The 19,618-nt window shown below is 43.7% G+C and overlaps 1 protein-coding gene across 1 annotated transcript in view; it reads left to right on the forward strand.

Annotated features, from left to right (window-relative positions):
- The window catches only part of LOC308080139 (interleukin-1 receptor accessory protein-like 1), a gene marked incomplete at both ends in the record, with an annotated part of 619,302 nt that overhangs the window by 573,206 nt on the left and 26,478 nt on the right, over nt 1–19,618 (forward strand). Inside the window, 2 exons of the mRNA XM_080421907.1 lie at nt 745–890; nt 16,998–17,144. Of these exons, the coding sequence (XP_080278033.1) occupies nt 745–890; nt 16,998–17,144 (293 nt within the window). The remainder of the gene's footprint in view (nt 1–744; nt 891–16,997; nt 17,145–19,618) is intronic.

Below are 19,618 nucleotides of genomic sequence, written 5' to 3' on the forward strand. Positions count from 1 at the left end.
CACGGTTTGATAATTTTGTTTTAATGTATTTGTAATTTATTAAAAAAAAAATTTTACTTTGAACAATGCCCAACGTCTAGGCCACCAGTGGTCCTTGAGGGAGTACCAGGGGGTCCCCAGCTAAATTAGTTAACATAGCGTCACTATCATTTTTAACCACTTAGCGTTGGCTATTCAAAAATAGCAGATCTACAAGCTCATAGCGCGGCACCGAGTGCCGGGCTATGAGCTTGTAGAGTGCAAATCTTTGAATATTTATATTTTTTAAAGCGAAAATTAACTAATAATTTTGCTCCTGGAGGTCCCTGGCACAAAACATTTTCAAATGGGGGTCCGCGGCCAAATATATATATCAATTTAGGGGTCCTTGGCATGAAAAAGGTTGAAAACCACTGGTCTAGGGCAATGGTTCTCAAAGTGGTCCTTGAGGGGGTTTCAGGGGAGTCTCCAGCAAAATGTGTTAATATAGTATTAAAATGTTTTAAAAAGAAAGAGCACTGTAGAAGCTATCTCACTGGGTCATGGGTATGGTGCAACCTTAATATGTTGGTGTGAAACTCTGTATTTTAGTTTGGCAATAATTTTAAAAAAAATTGTTAATTTGGTGCGGGCCGTTCAGTTCGGTAAACCGGTTCGGTTCGATATTTCACACCCCTACGTTGGCACATTATCTAACGATGCCATTGTCCTGTGTGTTTTCTACCCCCCCCCCCCCACTCCCTCCTCCTCCCCCTCCCCATGCAGGACGATCAAGGAGCACCTCGGGGAGCAGGAGGTGTCCATCTCCCTCATCATCGAGTCCCTGGAGGAGGCCGACCTGGGCAACTACTCCTGCTACGTGGAGAACGGAAACGGGCGACGGCAGGCCAACCTCCAGCTCGTCAAGAGAGGTGAGAGACGTGCACGGATGCAGGCACGCGCACGCACGCACACTTGTCCACGCAAAGTATTGCTGTACTTGTGAGGACATGACCCTTTTGGGATGGGAATTGTGTAGTTATACTTAGTTGCATGCGGGTGTCGTGCAGCGGAAATAGCCGATCTACAAGCTCAGAACGTGTGACGTTGCAACGCATTGTTTACTTATAGATTGGCTATTTTCGTTGCTCTACGCCCGTACACGACTAAGGATAAATCAGGCCTGACTCCAATCCTAACCTCTAAACCTAACCTCTAATCCTAACTGCTAAATTACTAATGCTAAGCCATAATAATTTCTAGGCCTAACTTTAAACAAGTCAACTCTAAACACATACGCACGCGCACACACACACACACACACACACACACACACACACACACACACACACACACACACACACACACACACACACACACACACACACACACACACACACACACACACACACACACACACATACAGGCCGCGGACACTTGGAATCTCCCCAGACACACACCAATCCCTATGCATAATGTATGTACTGTATAATATGTAATTTAATAATGTAATTTTCACAGATGCATCAAGCGCAATGCGTAAAAATAAATGTACCGCACGGATCCAGAATATGCCCCTATTTGAGTATTCACAGGTGCATTAATGGACCTTGAAGTCGGACCTTGAAGTCAGACCTTGACAGCTCCGTATGAATCGCGAAACAAAACTGTCGGCGGTTGAATTCAGCCCAAGTGAATCTTGCGACAGCTTTTTTCTTCTTCCCCCGCTTTGAAGCCGAGACTAAATAAGAGGCTTGAGTATGCTATGAAAAAAAAGTTTGTTCATTTGATCAGGGGGGGGGGGGGGGGCGCGCTGCAAAAGTGAATCGTAGCGCTGGGTGGGTGAGTGCAAGGCCTTTGATCAATACCGTGTTCAATAACGGTGTCTCTCTTCGTCAGCTCCGCCGGCAAAACACTGTCATTTAATACCACCTGGCCTTTATACTTTGAGAACAGACCAGTGCCAGTGATTGAGCTGTTGGAAAGTACAAGGTGCAGGATCCGGGGACTCAAGTGGTCCGCCGCGGCCTTGAGGGAAGGGAGGGTTGGCGGGGGTGGGTTGTGTAGCCAAAAGGGAGAGAAGGCCTAGTCATGCATCAAAGACTGAGGAACTATTAGGTAGAAAGAAAGTGATGCAGGTTTCACTACACCCACGCACGCGAGCATGCACGCACACACACACACACGCGCGCGCACACGCACACGCACACACGCTCACACAGTAACATACTTCACCTTAGCTGACCACAGTGCTCTTTCACTCAATCGATTTCTTTAAACCTTTAGCCACTGGAGATGCGTTAAGAAATACTGTTGCGGTTTTCAAACTATTCTTCAACGTGCCGCCCTCTCTGTGACCGTTTGTTTGCCTCTAGGAATCGATTCAGGGTTTGTTTCTTTTTTTTTTGGGGGGGGGGGGGGTTCTTTTTAATTAGTTAAAGATACACAATGTTAACGCAAATGTGTTTCTGCATGGCTCATAGTTTTGACAGATGTCGGGCCTGGGTAAGGGCTCTGTGCAGCCTTAAATGTGTTAGCATTGCATGAATTTATACAGTTTTCTCCACCCGCTCTGTGTTTGATGGCTGCCCTGTGACCGGACTCTGCTCTTTTCCCTGTGTTTCGCCCAGGTGGACGTGGTTTTGAGGTTAGGTTTAAGCATAGTTTCTGTGAGGTTAGGGTTAACCCATTTTGGGCGGGAACCCCTATTTGTAACTATACTTTTCAGGACGGGAACCCCTTTTGGGGTTCCTGTTGCTATGTACAGTATATAGCAACATACATTTTTTGTAATTTTTGAATACATATTTGAAGTTTTTCAGAAAACTTAGGTCAGGATTTAGAAGGCGTTTTTAGAATCGGCCTCAAGTCTAAATGGGTTAAGGTAAGGGTTAGGCATTGTGTCGGTGAGGTTAGGGTTAGGCATAGTGTTTAGGTTGGGGTTAAGTTTAGGTTTAGGCATAGTTTCTGTGATGTTAGGGTTAGGGTTAGGCATAGTGTTTGTGAGGTTAAAGTTAGGTTTAGGAATAGTTTCTGTGAGGTTAGGGTTAGGTTTAGGCATAGTGTTTGTGAGGTTAGGGTTAAGGTTAGGTTTAGGCATAGTTTCTGTGAGGTTAGGGTTATGTTTAAGCATAGTGTTTGTGAGGTTAAAGTTAGGTTTAGGAATAGTTTCTGTGAGGTTAGGGTTAGGTTTAGGCATAGTGTTTGTGAGGTTAAAGTTAGGTTTAGGAATAGTTTCTGTGAGGTTAGGGTTAGGTTTAGGCATAGTGTTTGTGAGGTTAGGGTTAAGGTTAGGTTTAGGCATAGTTTCTGTGAGGTTAGGGTTATGTTTAAGCATAGTGTTTGTGAGGTTAAAGTTAGGTTTAGGAATAGTTTCTGTGAGGTTAGGGTTAGGTTTAGGCATAGTGTTTGTGAGGTTAAAGTTAGGTTTAGGAATAGTTTCTGTGAGGTTAGGGTTAGGTTTAGGCATAGTGTTTGTGAGGTTAGGGTTAAGGTTAGGTTTAGGCATAGTTTCTGTGAAGTTAAAGGTTCGGGTCTAGGCACCTGGGCGCCACACTAAACAAAGAAGGAGTCCCGCCCTGGCCTGTTCCCCTCCATTTGCTATATTAAAGGGTTTTCATATTGCAGAATTCCTTATAGGATTGAGAGACTTTTCAAAAAGCATTTCGATAGATGCTAGTTTACCATGCAGATGTTGGTCACTTATTGCTTCCTTAGGGTTCATGCTTGCACTCTGGTCTGCTAATGCTTAGCCACTGCTGAACCCTAGCATCCATATTCATGGGGGAGGTCAAAAATAGCAGATCTACAAGCTCACAACGCGTCACAACGTGACGCGTTGTGAGCTTGTAGATCGGCATTTTTTTTGTGAAGAGCGAACCGGTGTTCCCCAAGTACAGTTATAATTCAGGTCTGTTTTTCACCAAGAATGGGTTTAAGCAGTTCAATTGTAAAATAGTAAATCACCAGCCGTCCCAGTGTTTCTCCCTCTCTGCTGTTGTCAATGTTTGTGCTGCTGCATGTTAGGGAAAAATAAAACAAGTTCTGTCGCGCGCTAGTGTCTCATGCTGAAAACAGCCGATCTACAAGTGCATAGCAAGCCTCTGCCTGATGACCAAAAGCCTAATATCTCCCCCAGCCAAGGGGGAATTCTCCTTTAGGCTATAGTGGTTAAGATGTTAGGCTTTCCACGCGGAAGACCCGCGTTCGAATCCCACGCATTACATTGGTGCCGTGGGTGAGTGTAGCGGTAGCGGCTGAGATTTTGGCTTTCCACGTGGGAGACCCGGGTTCGATTCCCGGGGAGTTACGCAAGCTCACGATGCGCCGCTGCGTACAGCGCTATGAGCTTGTAGATCGGCTATCGTCGGTGTGCAACAGGGAGCAGCTCAGTATAAATCAAGATAAGGATTGAAGGGGCTCGAATCCCACCGCTCTACGGCGTCCTCCCGGTGGGCGCTCCTTCCTCACTGGCAGGTGAGTCGGTAGGATGTACAACAGCAGTGACAACACACAGAGATGTGTGTGGGGAGGGAATGATTCCAACACGGAGCCTCTGTGGAAATATGCCTTCGTATCCTTAATAGCCCTCTTTTCAGCAGTCACATAGATTGTCTCTCTCTCTCTCTCTCTCTCTTTCTCCCCTCTCTCGTCTCCCTCGCTCACACTCTGTCTCACACCGTGCACACACTTCCCACTTTTGAAAAGTGTACCCTGGCTAAGACACAACTCGCTGCACTTACATTAGGCACAGGCCTCAGCCCGACGCTTTCTCCACACGCAAAAAAAATAAAAAATAAACCCTATTTGTTGCCACAGTGGTTAGACTTCATTTTGGTCCTCTCTCTCTCTCTCTCTCTCTCTCTCTCTCTCTCTCTCTCCGGATCCGTGAGAATAGACGAGCCCGCCGAGCGGCTGCACAGTGCTCACTAAACCTGCAGGGGTCAGTGTGTAGATGTAAATGTTTTTTTTTTCTCCGCCAGGCCGAAGGCGTGGCAGAGACTATGTTTTGCACTCTGTCCATCCGTGCGTGTGTGTCCGTCTGTCTGTGAACAGCTAATCTCCGGCACCGTTGGCCCGATCGCACCGAAACTGTGCACACACACTCCCCGATTTTTCAGATCAGCCTGTTATAGTGCCACCAGGAGGCCGATTTTTTCTAAATTGCTATATTTTTTCATATTACTCCTACAGATGTTGTCCATATATCACGCAAATCGGTACACAGTATCTCTATAGTCATTAAACCAAATGGGTCTTTCAGATTTTTCATATTCTATCCTGAATGGCTAAGATTGGCTTCCAAAGTTTGCAGGAGTGGTTCGTTTTGAACAAAATGCCTCACGTTTTTACCTATAACTGGACCGATCGGCGTGAAACGTTGCACGCACACTCGCTAGAGGCCAAGGAAAAACCTCTGCCCTGCATTTTTCCCATCAGCCTTGTATAGCGCCACCAGGATGCAAAACATTTATATCACTCCTACAGATTTTGTCCAAACAATTTTTTTTATATTACTTTTGTCCAAACTTGGAATTTGGAACACATTATCTCCATAGTCATGTGATCAAGACGGATCTGTCCGATGTTTCATATTCCAGCCTGATTGGTGAATTTCGAAAAATTTTAGACCTATGCTCCGAGGAGCACTTTCTAGTTTTTCTGTGCATTTGTCGATAGCGTTGCACTGCCGTGTGAGAAATGTACTGTAAGCAGGGAAGAAGGGGGCCAAGTACAGACCCTTGGGGGACCCTGGCCAACAAAGTATACGGTTTAATTGGTTAAACCAAGTCTCCTCCTATATTCCATTAACACAAACCATGAGTGACTACAAAAGAATCTTGCGAAATATACACACAAAGAAATCTACCAAGGCTGCATTTTCCAAAAAAATCCTGAGTGAACTTGTTCTTTTTTCCTTTTTTTTCCACCTCTCCAAAGTGCAGTTTTTCTTTCTCTTCTATCTCGGCAGCAGTGGCTTGCATCTGTGAAGGGTATGAAACAGTCGGCTGTTCCCCCATAAAAGAGCCGCCAGAGAAAGAAGAAATGCAGGCAGACAGCGAACAAGGACGGCTAATCAACCAGAGCAGAACTTAAATAACAAAGCACCTTCCTTCAACATGCAGCCCTGACGCGCTCATGTTTCATTTCCTGTGGCTGTCGGATCGGAAACCTTGTTTGTCCTAAACCGTTCCTTTTTTAACAGTGATGGGAAACGTTCTCACATGTTTTACTTAAAGCAGCAAATATGTAACTATTTTGTATTGAATAAAATGCAATGTATGGTAGTATGTTGATACAATCCTTGATTCTGATCGGCTGGTTTACGTTTAGTGTACGTACTAAATGAGACAGGTGCGTGATTTGTTTCTACGGTGTAGGGGTGTGCCGATATATCGTCCCGCGATATATCGCGATACGTTTTCGTGACGATATGTATCGTTTTGGAAAAAAAATATATCGTTTTGATTTTTATTTTTTTACAATAATAATAATCAGGCATGCAAACAGCCCCGGGGTGAAAAGGGTGACATCATGTTTTTTTTTTCGGGTCAGGTGTCACACTATTGCCCTATTTGGATTCAAAACGGCTATTGTAGCTGAAAAGCTACAAGTTTGCATGTTTGAATAATGCAAAAACAGAATTATTTGTTTGCATTTGCTTTTTTTCTCCCCCATATATTTTCATAATAAAAAAGTGCGTATCGTATCGAAATTGTATCGAAATTGTGAGCCCAATATCGTATCGTATCGTTTCGTGAAATTAGTGTATCGGCACACCCGTAAGCATTATCTGTAGCTGAACGAGGTAAGAGGAGTGCTTGTTCTCCTTACAAGCCCCGGCCGTGCGGGGCTTTTAAGCACCGCCCCGTGTGGGACGGCAAGTGACTGAGGGGCTTCGGGCATTCCCTCGCAAACCATCAGTGCTGGAAGGCTACTGTAAGTAGCTAGGCTAGCAAAATGTGCACGGGAAGTTCACTGTAGTATAGTGATAAATCTGGCTTAATATAACTTTCTATCGAATATCTTAGGTGAGACAATGAGATTGAGCCAACGGTTATGTTGTGTTTCTCTGTGTTTGTTTGGGAAAAATGTACGTCTAACACACAGCCTGGCTGGACTGGCTGTGGCTGAGTAAACAGACACTCGTGTCAGGAGGAAGTGGCTCTTCCTGGTTGCCGGGAACTAGTTTTCTTGTAGAAGTTGTTCTTGTCATAATATTATTAAGAACTGTTTGAAGCAGAGGTGGATTTTTCCTTTTCAGAATCCATGTTTTCCACACGCAAATCCAAGCTGGACGGGTGCTGTTGTATTCAGGCATAGTAGACATGCTATTAATGCAGACTTCATGTTTTTGGACTGACGTTACTGATCTGGTGAAAAGTACAAAAGCTATGTGGTTTGTAGAGTGGCCATTTAAATTGTGAACCTTTTCACTCGGCTCTGAGAACCTCTCAACCTCTCTCAGCGTTGTCATTTAAACCTATATGCAAATTTCCAGCTATTGTATTTTATTCTGGGACTCCACTAGAGTAGCTTTGCATGAGTCACAGTTCAAAAAAGTCCTTATTTATGCGATACTGGCTTCCCAAACTGGGGGTCCCCAAATGACTTTGGGGGTCCCTAGATGATTAGCTTAATGTGCAACATTGTTTTCTCACTCAACAGCAAACAAATCAACATTGTATCTGCAGATTTCTAGACTTTAAAAACCTTTTTAATACCTATAAAATGCATCATAATAATACTAATAATAATAATAAAATAACACCATTAATGTGTCAAAAGTAATCAACAAACTATTGTATAAAAAGGATTTAACATTGTCATATATTAGAGGCAAAAATTGTGAAAACTGCCCATCTACATGCTCAGCTTGTAGATGGGCTATTTTCATAATATTGTGCAAGTCAAACTAAATGTAATGCCTCAACACCTACAATTCCAAGAGCTTGTCAGGGTAGGGGGTCCCTAGTTCAAATATGATTACTTTGGGGGGGTCCCCAGTTCAAATTAGGATTATCTGGTGGGGTCGCGGCCTGACAAGTTTGAGAACCACTGGTGTACGGTCAAAATTAACACTGCATCATACAGACTCGATTTTTTTGTCGGCCTGGCCCTGTGCGCTCTGCACTAATCAGTCAGTTGTTGTCAGGTCCATGTTCCAGTCTGCCTTTGTGCTCTCTGATTAGTCTCCAATTGCTCCGGCAGCCTGTGCGCATCCGTGCTGGCAGTGCAAGGTGAGGCTAATTCATTCTGTAAGCAGTGGACAGACTGAGGCTCCGACCATACGACGCACGCGCAAGAGACAATTACATTATTGGCCAGTATCTGGGTGACCGGATCAAAACTGTTCATTTGCAGGAGAGCAATAATTCTTCTTTTGTGGGACAATGTGGGGCATGGACGGACAATAATAATTAATTATTTAATTGGTTATTAAATGCCTTGGTTTCATATTTGACGGGAATCCCTCAAGACAGATTTTGTCGGCACCACTGCCTTAATGCAGTGTTGTTAATGGTAGGAATAAACACAGAAGCACCCGGGAGGAAGTGGACAAAGTAAGGGGAGAAACAGTTCCTGGTTCTAGACAAAAAAGGAGGTGGTGCCCTCTGAGGCAAAAACAAAAGGATTAATTTTTTCCTCCTATTTTTTAATAACCGGTTCAAGTCCGCCGGTGCCTCCGTCGTCGTAACTGTTTTTAGAGTGCAACGCCATCTTTTGGCCAGTGCGTAATGCTATACCCTGGAGCAGGGGTTTTCAACTGATTTTGACCCAGGGACCACCGTCCTGACTAAGAGCAACCTGGGGACCACCACTATTGTGCGTGGTGGGTCCATCATAGACCCACCCCACACAATAGTGGTGGGGGGTTCATGCACCGCAGGGAGCTGGAGAAAATAGCTATAATATCAATATAATATCTAATAAAATACAGTGATTTTGTTTGAATATGATGGAATATGATTAAGGATTACTGTGATTATGGTAAACTCACATTCCATATCACACACACATCATACAGTAAGAACTCCTGTAAGTTATTAAAAGTAAAAAAAAAAAAAAACATGGCCAGGGACCACCTGCAATACCTCCGCGGACCACCGGTTGAAAACCCCTGCCCTAGAGTGCATTGCCATCTTTTGGCTATAATAATTATTTCACTGCCTTCAGTGGACACTGGGTGGTTTATAACATATTATTCTGTGGTCTGGCAACATTTGTATACAATCATAATACTGCTTATAGGCCTACTCATACTGGGGTTAGGGTAGGCCTACTTCCTGTTTACGGGGTCTGTAATAGTGTGTGTTCTTACTTGATGGATTTAATCAAAAGCTAATACAAGTCCAAGCACAACGCTTGGACTTGTATTAGCTTTTGATTAAATCCATGATTGCTGCAGCAGTCCGTTTGAATGGTCCATCAAATAAAACACTGGGATGTTATAGACAAAGCATACCAAAATGTCGTCTCTGCCGGGTGGGAGGTTTAAACCTCACGTCCAAAACTGTTACTTTTCAGGATTCAAATTCAAAAATGGCAAAAGTAGCAGATCTAGGCTACAGGCTCAAAACGCTGTGCTTCGCATCGCGTTTCGAGCTTGTGGATCCGCTACTTTTGATACTGTGTGGCGCTGTAGTGTGATCAAGTAGCGTAGGGCGTTAATGTACGAATTGGGACCGTCCAACAAAATGGTGACCCTTTTAAAGTCCATAGCGAGCAAAGGTGGGGGACAAGGGGAGACGCGTGCATGATGGACCAGGCATTTGTTAATTGGCCTTATTTTGTTTGTAGTGTGTGTGTTTATGTGTAGTATGTGTCTGTGTGCTCATCCGTGTAAGAGAAGCAAAACAGAGTAAACACCGACAGATGAAGCAATCCATGCTGGTCTGCGTGCCTCCGTGTATCAAGGCAAAATCTTTTCTTGTTGCTCTCATCCTGTCTGCTACTGTAATAGTCTGTCACAGCCTCCGAAACACTATCTGCGAACAGCGGCTTCGGATTTGAGTCGATGGCGTGCTCTCATTGTGACGTACAGTATACAGCGACTTGTGCATGTTCCTTTCCTTTATCTTTATCTTCATTTTACCCCCCCCCCCTCCTATCTCTCTCATTATCATCTCTCTCCCTCTTTGTATCTTCTCTCTCTCTACCTTTTTCTCTCTCTCTCTCTCTCTCTCTCTCTCTCTCTCTCTCTCTCTCTCTCTCTCTCTCCATTTTAATTCAGTTCATTTCAAAGGAGCTTTATTTGTGGGAGAAAACATACACGTTTGCATCGCTAAAGCAAATGTCAAATGAAAACAAAGCTGTGAAATGTATAATGTACAATTGAAAGGGAATATGGAATTGTGTACACAATACATACCTACCTACAGTATACACATTGCAGCTTAGAAAAAACTATAGCTTACAGAACTATAAACATTTTCATTTGCTATCTCTCTCTCTCCCTCTCCCCCTCCCTCCCTCCCTCCCTCCTGAAGGACAGAATAATGTGCAGATGGTATAGAGGGCCCATCATCAGATGTGCTGTAATATGAATGGGTGGGGGGGGGGGGGGGGGGGGCGGCGTGGTGTCCGGTCTTGCGCGGTCCTCGTGAGTTAATTTCTCTTAACCCATTAATACCTGGAACGCATCTGTGTCACTTTTAGATTTCTTTAGGCTATTCAAAAATAGCAGATATACAAGCTCATAGCGCGGCACCGAGTGCCGCGCTACGAGCTTGTAGATCTGCTATTTTTGAAAAATCGTGAAAATTACATTTTTTTCCGAAAAACTGTTAGGATTTAGAAAATGTTTAGAAGCGGCCTCAGGTCTTAATGGGTTAATCGGTCCCATCGCACCGCTGCCACCATATGGACGCCAGGCGGAGAGGAATTGGTCTCCTCCGCTGTAATCGCTGATGCTTGAGGAACAGCTGGCCTGTTATACACTGTCCACATATCTGAGGTACAGGACCAGTGAGAGAGAAGTGAGGAGACAAGGACTTTCTATGGTCTGATGGCTGACTGAATCTCTTGTTCACCACTTAAACCCCATTATGGTTGTGAGCGGAGTCCCTCAGGGCTCTATGCTAGTGCCCTTTTTCTGTTTTCTGTTATTGTGGGGAAAGCTCAACTCAACTCAAACTTTATGTATAAAGCACATATCACAACGACCAAAGTGCTGTACAGGTTAAAACAAAGAAACGGGACTGACACAGACGAAGAAAACGGATTAAACGGACAAGAAAACAAAAAGAGGCGTGACAAATAATGCACTACAAAGAGAAATAAAAAAGGGCTGAAAACAGCATTGCAAAGGCCACAGGAGTCTTCAATAAAAACCCATTAAGACCGGGAACGCATACTGTGTCATTTTCGATTTTTAGCTATAAACATTATTTTGTACTTTGGGCTATTCCAAAATAGCAGATCTACAAGTTCATAGCACTGAGTGCCACGCTGCGAGCTTGTAGATCTGCTATTGACCTACCAGTGACAACATCATTCGTTTTATCAGTTTTATTTTATTTGTTTCAAACAAGATTCCAAATTATTAACATGAAAACAATGGCTTCCATTATAGCATGCTAACTTTCCAGGAATAGAAAGCCTGCAGTTTCTATTAGCTTGGATTTCCCATCGATGATGACACTGGTAGGCGGGTTTCTGGACTGTCCACAGCCCTCCTCTGAGAGACAGACCGAATTGACAAAAATGGTACCATGTTATCATGAGCATTAGTGAGGATCTATGAAGATGGGCTGAAAATGGGTGAAGTCGTCCTTTAAGTACAATTGTTGTTTTTACTTTACTCAAGTATTTCCACATTTCAATACTTTATGCTTCTACTCCATTAAAAAAAAACAATAATTTGACAACTTTAGTTATTAAATAGTTAAGAAAATAGTCGATCTACAAGCTCACAATGTGTCGCATAGATCAGCTATTTTTTTAACCGTTTGACAATTTTCCCCAAAATATATACTTCTACTTTGGTACTGTAAGTATAATGTGATGCCAATACTTTTGTACTTTTACTCAAGTAAAAAAAAGAGGAAAAGCGATGAGAGGAGAAGGAAGGTAGGAAGGAAGATTATCCAATCTTCCTTCCTACCTTCCTTCTCCTCTCATCGCTTTTCCTCTTTTTTTTATGAATGAATGTCACAGGTTGAAGAAGACGACTTAGGCGAAAATGCACTGCTTGTGTGCGTGCGTGCGTACAAGTTTGTGTGTGTGTGTGTGTGTGTGTGTGTGTGTGTGTGTGTGTGTATCGGGCGCCATCTGCGCGCGCGCGCCGCGCGGCATGAAGGTCGCGGCCGGACAGGCGTGATGAAGCGTCCACAGCCGTCGCTCGTTAGCCCACTGAGAACATCATCCCTCATCACGGGAGCTGTCGGCCCGACGGCCCGCGCACCGCGCCCCGCATCAAACTCCCTAACCAGGTTAAATGTCCGTCCCTGATGGATGGCCGCGCACGCAGCGCCTCGCGCACGCTCTCAACTGGTGTGTGCGCGTGTGCACGCTACCTCAACAACATCACAATGCGCGGTGGCCTCGCAACGCGTTGTAAGCTTGTAGATCGGCTTTTTTTTTATTATCGTATAACATTGCAGTATGACAAAGTGGGGCGTTAATTTACGAAAAAACATAAAAAAGTTCAAATATGAGGAGACTAGGTTTCTGCCCGACAGCAACTGTGTGTGTGTGTGTGTGTGTGTGTGTGTGTGTGTGTGTGTGTGTGTGTGTGTGTGTGTGTGTGTGTGTGTGTGTGTGTGTGTGTGTGTGTGTGTGTGTGTGTGTGTGTGTGTGTGTGTGTGTGTGTGTGTGTGTGTGTGAGAGAGAGCGCGCACACACTTGCATGCGTGCTTGTGTGAGGTGCAGCCCTTCCGGAGTCAGACATTAGTCAACCAACGAAGGCTGACCACACAGATTTCGCCAGGCGTAGCGAAGGCAAGGGAAGGGGTCGCCTGTCTAAGAGACCCCTGCGTTCGCCGGTAGGAAACCCCGTTGTAGTACGTACGGGCTGAAAGAGTGAAGAAGGGAGATCAAGAGAATAAGGACGACGTACGCGACTGTCTGCACAAGTTAAGCGGAGCGGGCCACTGATGGCCCGAAGTGTCACCCGCTGTCCTGTGACATCAGTTCACTGTCCTGTGTCATTAGCTCTCTGTCCCCATATCATGACAGCCCCACCGTCCTGCAGTGTCAATCCATCGTCCTGGAGTCGCGAGTCCCTCGTAGACCGGAGTCAACACGCTGTCATCTGAGCTATTTTTGGCGCCCTCCTAATCTTTATTCATCCGTGTACATCAGCGATTCCGAAAACCTGTGGGGGCCGTGAGGGTATTGCAAGTGGACTAAGATTTTAATTTCTTATTTCATTTAAATGTGTTTATGTTTGTTATTAAAACAGGGGATTAGAGGATGACGGACATGAAAGGTTGGACATCAAAAGTCCACATTTTAATTTAAAACAGTACAGTACAGTACAACATATAACATCCAAATTAAATAAAAATGCGAAGAGAAATAAATTAGCTCCCTCTCTCCCTCCCTACCATACTTCATAGTGTAGCATGTAAATAAAGGTTGCAATGTGAAAATAATAATGGCAATTCAAATAAATAGACTTTTATTCATCCAACAAAGGAAAATCCGTTGTCATGGCAGTACCGCAATATGCAACTCAGGGCAGATAGAGAAAAAAGAAAACAAACAAGAATAAAAAAAGATAAATAAGAGTAAACAGGAGGTTTTGTAGGCCTACAGGGATTGGGAATAGTGTTCCAAAAACAAAAAGGAGATTTGGGGTCCTTACTTTGCTCTCCGCACTTGGACCACCCGTGATTTGCATGTTATTGCCGTTATTAAGGGTAGTGCAAGTGATGTTTTTTTGTTAAAACAAAAAAGTTTTCATTAAAAGGTTATAACTCTATACTGATATTAATCATTGCTATAGAGTGTTTGTTCAGTAACAGGGGTTTCCCTGTCTCAAGCCTGTGAACAGGAAATGCCCTATTTTGGGCATTGCTTGATGAGAGCAGTTTTTTCTGGGCGGGCTAAATCTACGCCTTATGTTTCATGACTTTGAAACCAAATTGTATATACTTAACTCTTTTTTTTCCTAATTTGGCTGGGTGGTTTATAACATTATCCTGTGGTCAGACAAAGTTCTAATACATGATACTGCTTATAGGCCTACTCATACTCGGGTTAGGGTACTTCCTGTTTACGTTTAAGTTTTACGTTTTTAGAAGATATACAACATTCAAAACAACGACAGCAGCACAGTGTGAAATTAGGGCAGGCCAGGACAGTGTGGATGTTAGTGTAAGGTATTTGTCAGGCCTGGCTGCAGACGGCTTGTCGGGGAGCTGGTGGTATCGGGGCTACCGCTGGCTGGCTGGCTGGCTGGCTGGCTGGCTGGCTGGCTGGCGGGTGATGACGGATGGCAGGAGGAGAGTGGACCACTTCGATCCGCTGAAGTGCAACCGGCTTCAGCTAATGGCCACGAGCTCTGACTGCTCTCCCCCCCACCCTACACGCACACACACCCACACACACACACACACACACGCACGCACGCACGCACGCACACGTTTGTATTGCTATAGTTACGAGGACATCAACATTTCAAAGCGGCGATTTTATGAACGTACATTTTATGTCGATGTCAATTATTTTTCACAGTAACCCTAAAGTCGAAAATAGCAGATCTACAAGCTCATAACCGTGTAGTGGTGCGACGCATTATGAGCTTGTAAATTGGCTGTTTTCGGCACACCACCATGCACGCTGGTGTGCAACTAAGCATAAATCAGGCACAACTCCCAACTCCAACCCCCTAAACCTAACCTCTAAATGTCAAATCATAACCCTATAACCCCTACATGAATCTTTTCGTTTAACTCTAACATTGCTCTCGTGAGGACCAGGAAAATGGTCCTTTTCCCCCTAAAATTCTACTATACTTGTAGGGACAATTTGGCCGTCACAAGTATAGTAACACAAGTACGCGCACGTGTGCCGCACGCACAGCTACACGCACCACACCCTGTCCTGGCTGGCACTAGTACAGCCAGTAGTGTAAAGTACATTTACTCAGTACTGTACTTTTCTTTAGGTATTTTTTACTTTACTGGAGTATTTCCAATTTTCTGTACTTTTACTTCTACTCCACTACATATCAGAAGCAAATATAATACTCTTACTCCACTACGATTATTTGAAAACTCTAGTTACTAGTTACTTTGTAGATTTTGATTAATATTAACACATACATTACCCACTTCAGCCCTATAAACATTTCGGCCATTTGAAAATAGCCGATCTACACGCTCACAATGCGTTGTGATGCATTGTGAGCTTTCTGTATAATGAGTACTTTCTACTTTTGGTACTTTAAGTTGTACATTTTGATACCAATAATTTTGTACTTTTACTCAAGTAAATTTAGAATTCCGGACTTTTACTTAACAGAGTATTTCTACATTGCAGTATTGATACTTTTTTAAGTAAATAATGTGAGTACTTTTTCCACCGCTGGGTACACACACACACACACACACACACTCCCCCCCGCCACTGCGTGTAGACTCAGCATGGGGGTGTCAGTGGGAAGCTGTCAGACGCCGCAGTTCCAGTACATCACGTTGTCTCAGTGCATCTGTTAATGCTCCATTACACTTGAACAGCCGCTGTCTTGTTTCTTATATCCTCCCGTTTCTGTTTGATTTTTGGCAAAAAAATGTTTTGTTCATACTCCTGCGGTAACCACTTAGTTCTCGTGGATTCTTCCCGAGTATGAATTGTTTGATCGTTGTATCGTGTACACACAGTTTGCAAAGCAATATCTTTTGATTTGTGTTTCCCTCATGTAAAACTTTGATTCATTCTGTCTTGGGTTGAACAAACTAACTGGTTGAAAGCACACAATTTGCTGTCGACTAATACAAATACCCCCAAAACAAGACTGGCTCCAATAACAGCATGGTTTCAAGTCAACGTTGCTCTTTTTGACTACAAACAAAGGGTAACCCAGATTATACAACAGGTAGTTCCGACCAAGCAATCTGATTGTGGTTGAAATAGGCTCTCTAGCCATCACAGAACCTGTGATGTTCTGTGATGATGATGTTGTTGTTGTTGTTAAGGTTCCATTATAACCAGGACCAGCCGGGATCTGGATTTGTGCGCTATTACGGCTCAGTTTCACATAAGATTGCCAGAGCCGGGGGCACGGTGGCGCAGTCGGTAGCGCTGTCGCCTCACAGCTAGAAGGTCCTGGGTTTGATTCCCGCCGGGGACGCTGTGGGCACTGGGGGCGTGTCTTCTCCTCCGCGTCATCAGCGCCCATACCCTAGGTGGGGTTGGTGAAAGGGCCTACTCTGTGTGGAGTTTGCATGTTCTCCCCGTGTCTCCTAGGGTAGTTAATACCCTCACAAAAACATGTAGTAATCCTGGTCACTATACTGCCTCCCCCTGGTCAGCCGGGGCGCCTGATGGAGGGGAAGGGAACTGGTTGGAATAACGTGTTCCTTCCACGCGCTACGTCCAACCAGGGAAACTCCCCCCTGTCGGGTGACAAGAAGGTCAGTTGGCTCTCATGCATTGAAGGAGGCATGAGCTCGGCCCTGGCCTCCCTAGGCTGGTGGGGGGAGTGTAGTGCCCAGGATCACATAGCTAATTGGCACCGGGTGAAAAAAGGGTTAAAAAATAAAATAAAATAAAAGATTGCCAGAGCCTAATTTGGGCTCTGCTCAAGAGGTGGTGGTACTACTAGCCCTGAGTCCTGAACTCAGAACTTGTGTTTTTGTGGCCTGATGCAAATCAAACTGGGGGGTCCTTGAAATTAAACAGGTTGAAAATCATTGTATATACGTTTCAATTTAAATTGTATAAAAAAATATTTTTTTTGTGTACTTTGTGTCCTCCTCCTTTCCTGCCCTTCACCCCCCTCTCTCTCTCTCTCTCTCTCTCTCTCTCTCTCTCTCTTTCTCTCTCTCTCTCTCTCTCTCTCTCTCTCTCTCGCTCTCTCCACTCTGTAGCAGAGTTGATGTACACGGTGGAGCTGGCGGGAGGTCTGGGCGCCATCTTGCTGCTGATGATCTGCACGGTGACGCTCTACAAGTGCTACCGGATCGAGCTCATGCTCTTCTACAGAAACCACTTTGGCAGCGAGGACCTGGATGGAGGTAGGATTGCTTTTTTTTTTGGGCATCTTAGACGAGATCATCAGAATCTGAATTATTATTGCAATTTGGTGGTTCTACCGGGCAACCGGCAATCCGACCCGATAGGCACGCAGAGTTTAGAGTCGATAGTTCTCTGGTTGGTTGGTTCTCAAGATACGCGGGGGGGGGGACTGACGGACAGACAGACTCGCTCGCTCGCACGCTCCACAACTGTTACTTTTCAGGTTCCAAAAAGTATCAAAAGTAAGCAGATCTACAAGGCCAAAACGAGCTTTGGATCTGCTACTTTTGTGTGACGCTGTAGTAGTAGGGCGGGGGAAAAAAAACACAACCACTTAAAATATGGAGATAAGATATAAAATGGGTTGGTCAAATTACGCTATCTTATCGGCTGATAATAATAATAATAATAATAATAATAAACTTTATTTGTATAGCACCTTTCATGACATGAAATGCAGCTCAAAGTGCTTTACAGAGCAAGGATACAATTACAGTTAGAACCAATTTAACAATAAAGCAAACAAAAATAAAATAAAATAAAATAAAAGCAGTAAAATGCAGTAAAATGCAGTGGCCCTCGCCACTACACAACTACAACACAAATGGATATAACTTAAATGTAGTGGCCACTGTCCTCTACAACACAGCTAAAGAAATATCCACACTTCACACAATTGCCAATATTACATGTGTACCTTGTGTACCTTAGTAATATATCTTCACACAATTGTCAATATTACACCTTAGTAATATATTTTCACTTAGTAATATTACACCTTAGTAATATATTTTCACCATGTTTACCACGTGTGGACTAGCCCAGGGGATCTGCTAACTTATCACATCCAAACCACACACCGTACACCCCTGAGAATGATATCGGGGTTATACAAGATATATAGAATAAACATAGACAAAAGGATCTGCCCTGGAGGGTCCACCACGTGTCGACGTGCCCCAGAGGATAATTCACTAAATCCTCCGGATGGAGTTATCAGTCTAAAAATAAAAATAAAATAAAATAAAAGCAGTAAAATGCAGTAAAATGCAGTGGCCCTCGCCACTACACAACTACAACACAAATGGATATAACTTAAATGTAGTGGCCACTGTCCTCTACAACACAGCTAAAGAAATATCCACACTTCACACAATTGCCAATATTACATGTGTACCTTGTGTACCTTAGTAATATATCTTCACACAATTGTCAATATTACACCTTAGTAATATATTTTCACTTAGTAATATTACACCTTAGTAATATATTTTCACCATGTTTACCACGTGTGGACTAGCCCAGGGGATCTGCTAACTTATCACATCCAAACCACACACCGTACACCCCTGAGAATGATATCGGGGTTATACAAGATATATAGAATAAACATAGACAAAAGGATCTGCCCTGGAGGGTCCACCACGTGTCGACGTGCCCCAGAGGATAATTCACTAAATCCTCCGGATGGAGTTATCAGTCTAAAAATAAAAATAAAATAAAATAAAAGCAGTAAAATGCAGTAAAATGCAGTGGCCCTCGCCACTACACAACTACAACACAAATGGATATAACTTAAATGTAGTGGCCACTGTCCTCTACAACACAGCTAAAGAAATATCCACACTTCACACAATTGCCAATATTACATGTGTACCTTGTGTACCTTAGTAATATATCTTCACACAATTGTCAATATTACACCTTAGTAATATATTTTCACTTAGTAATATTACACCTTAGTAATATATTTTCACCATGTTTACCACGTGTGGACTAGCCCAGGGGATCTGCTAACTTATCACATCCAAACCACACACCGTACACCCCTGAGAATGATATCGGGGTTATACAAGATATATAGAATAAACATAGACAAAAGGATCTGCCCTGGAGGGTCCACCACGTGTCGACGTGCCCCAGAGGATAATTCACTAAATCCTCCGGATGGAGTTATCAGACTCTTGTCTTTTAACTACCGTGACTCTCTCTTCCACTCACACAAAACAAAAGCAAAGGCATAAAACAACATTAAAATAGGGTGTAATAGGTGTAGGTGTGGTGTAATAGCCATATGATATACCATGGGTATGAATCTTTGTACAGTTCTATATCAGTTCACTATATCAGCCTAACGGTGTGACTGGAGCCCTGACGTCAGGTTGATGAGGTCATATTCATGATGTCAGTGTGGAACTTCATATTTGGGCTGGACTGACAAATGGACAGACGGGCGGGACATGGATGTGCGATTATGAATTCACGATATGTGAATACATTTCACAATCAAAAAATCAAAGACAATAAAGTTGAACTTTGAACCTTGCGTATCTCTGGGAAAAGACACAGACCTGTGGAAAGATGAGACCACAATGTAAAAAATACTTACAAGTACAAAAGTATAGGCATCAAAATGTACTTAAAGTACCAAAGTACAAGCTCACAACGTGTCACATCGTGAAGCGTTGTGACA

The sequence above is a fragment of the Gymnoscopelus braueri genome (genome assembly GCF_963280865.1).
Source record: "Gymnoscopelus braueri genome assembly, chromosome: 24".
NCBI classification, from domain to species: Eukaryota; Metazoa; Chordata; class Actinopteri; order Myctophiformes; family Myctophidae; genus Gymnoscopelus; species Gymnoscopelus braueri.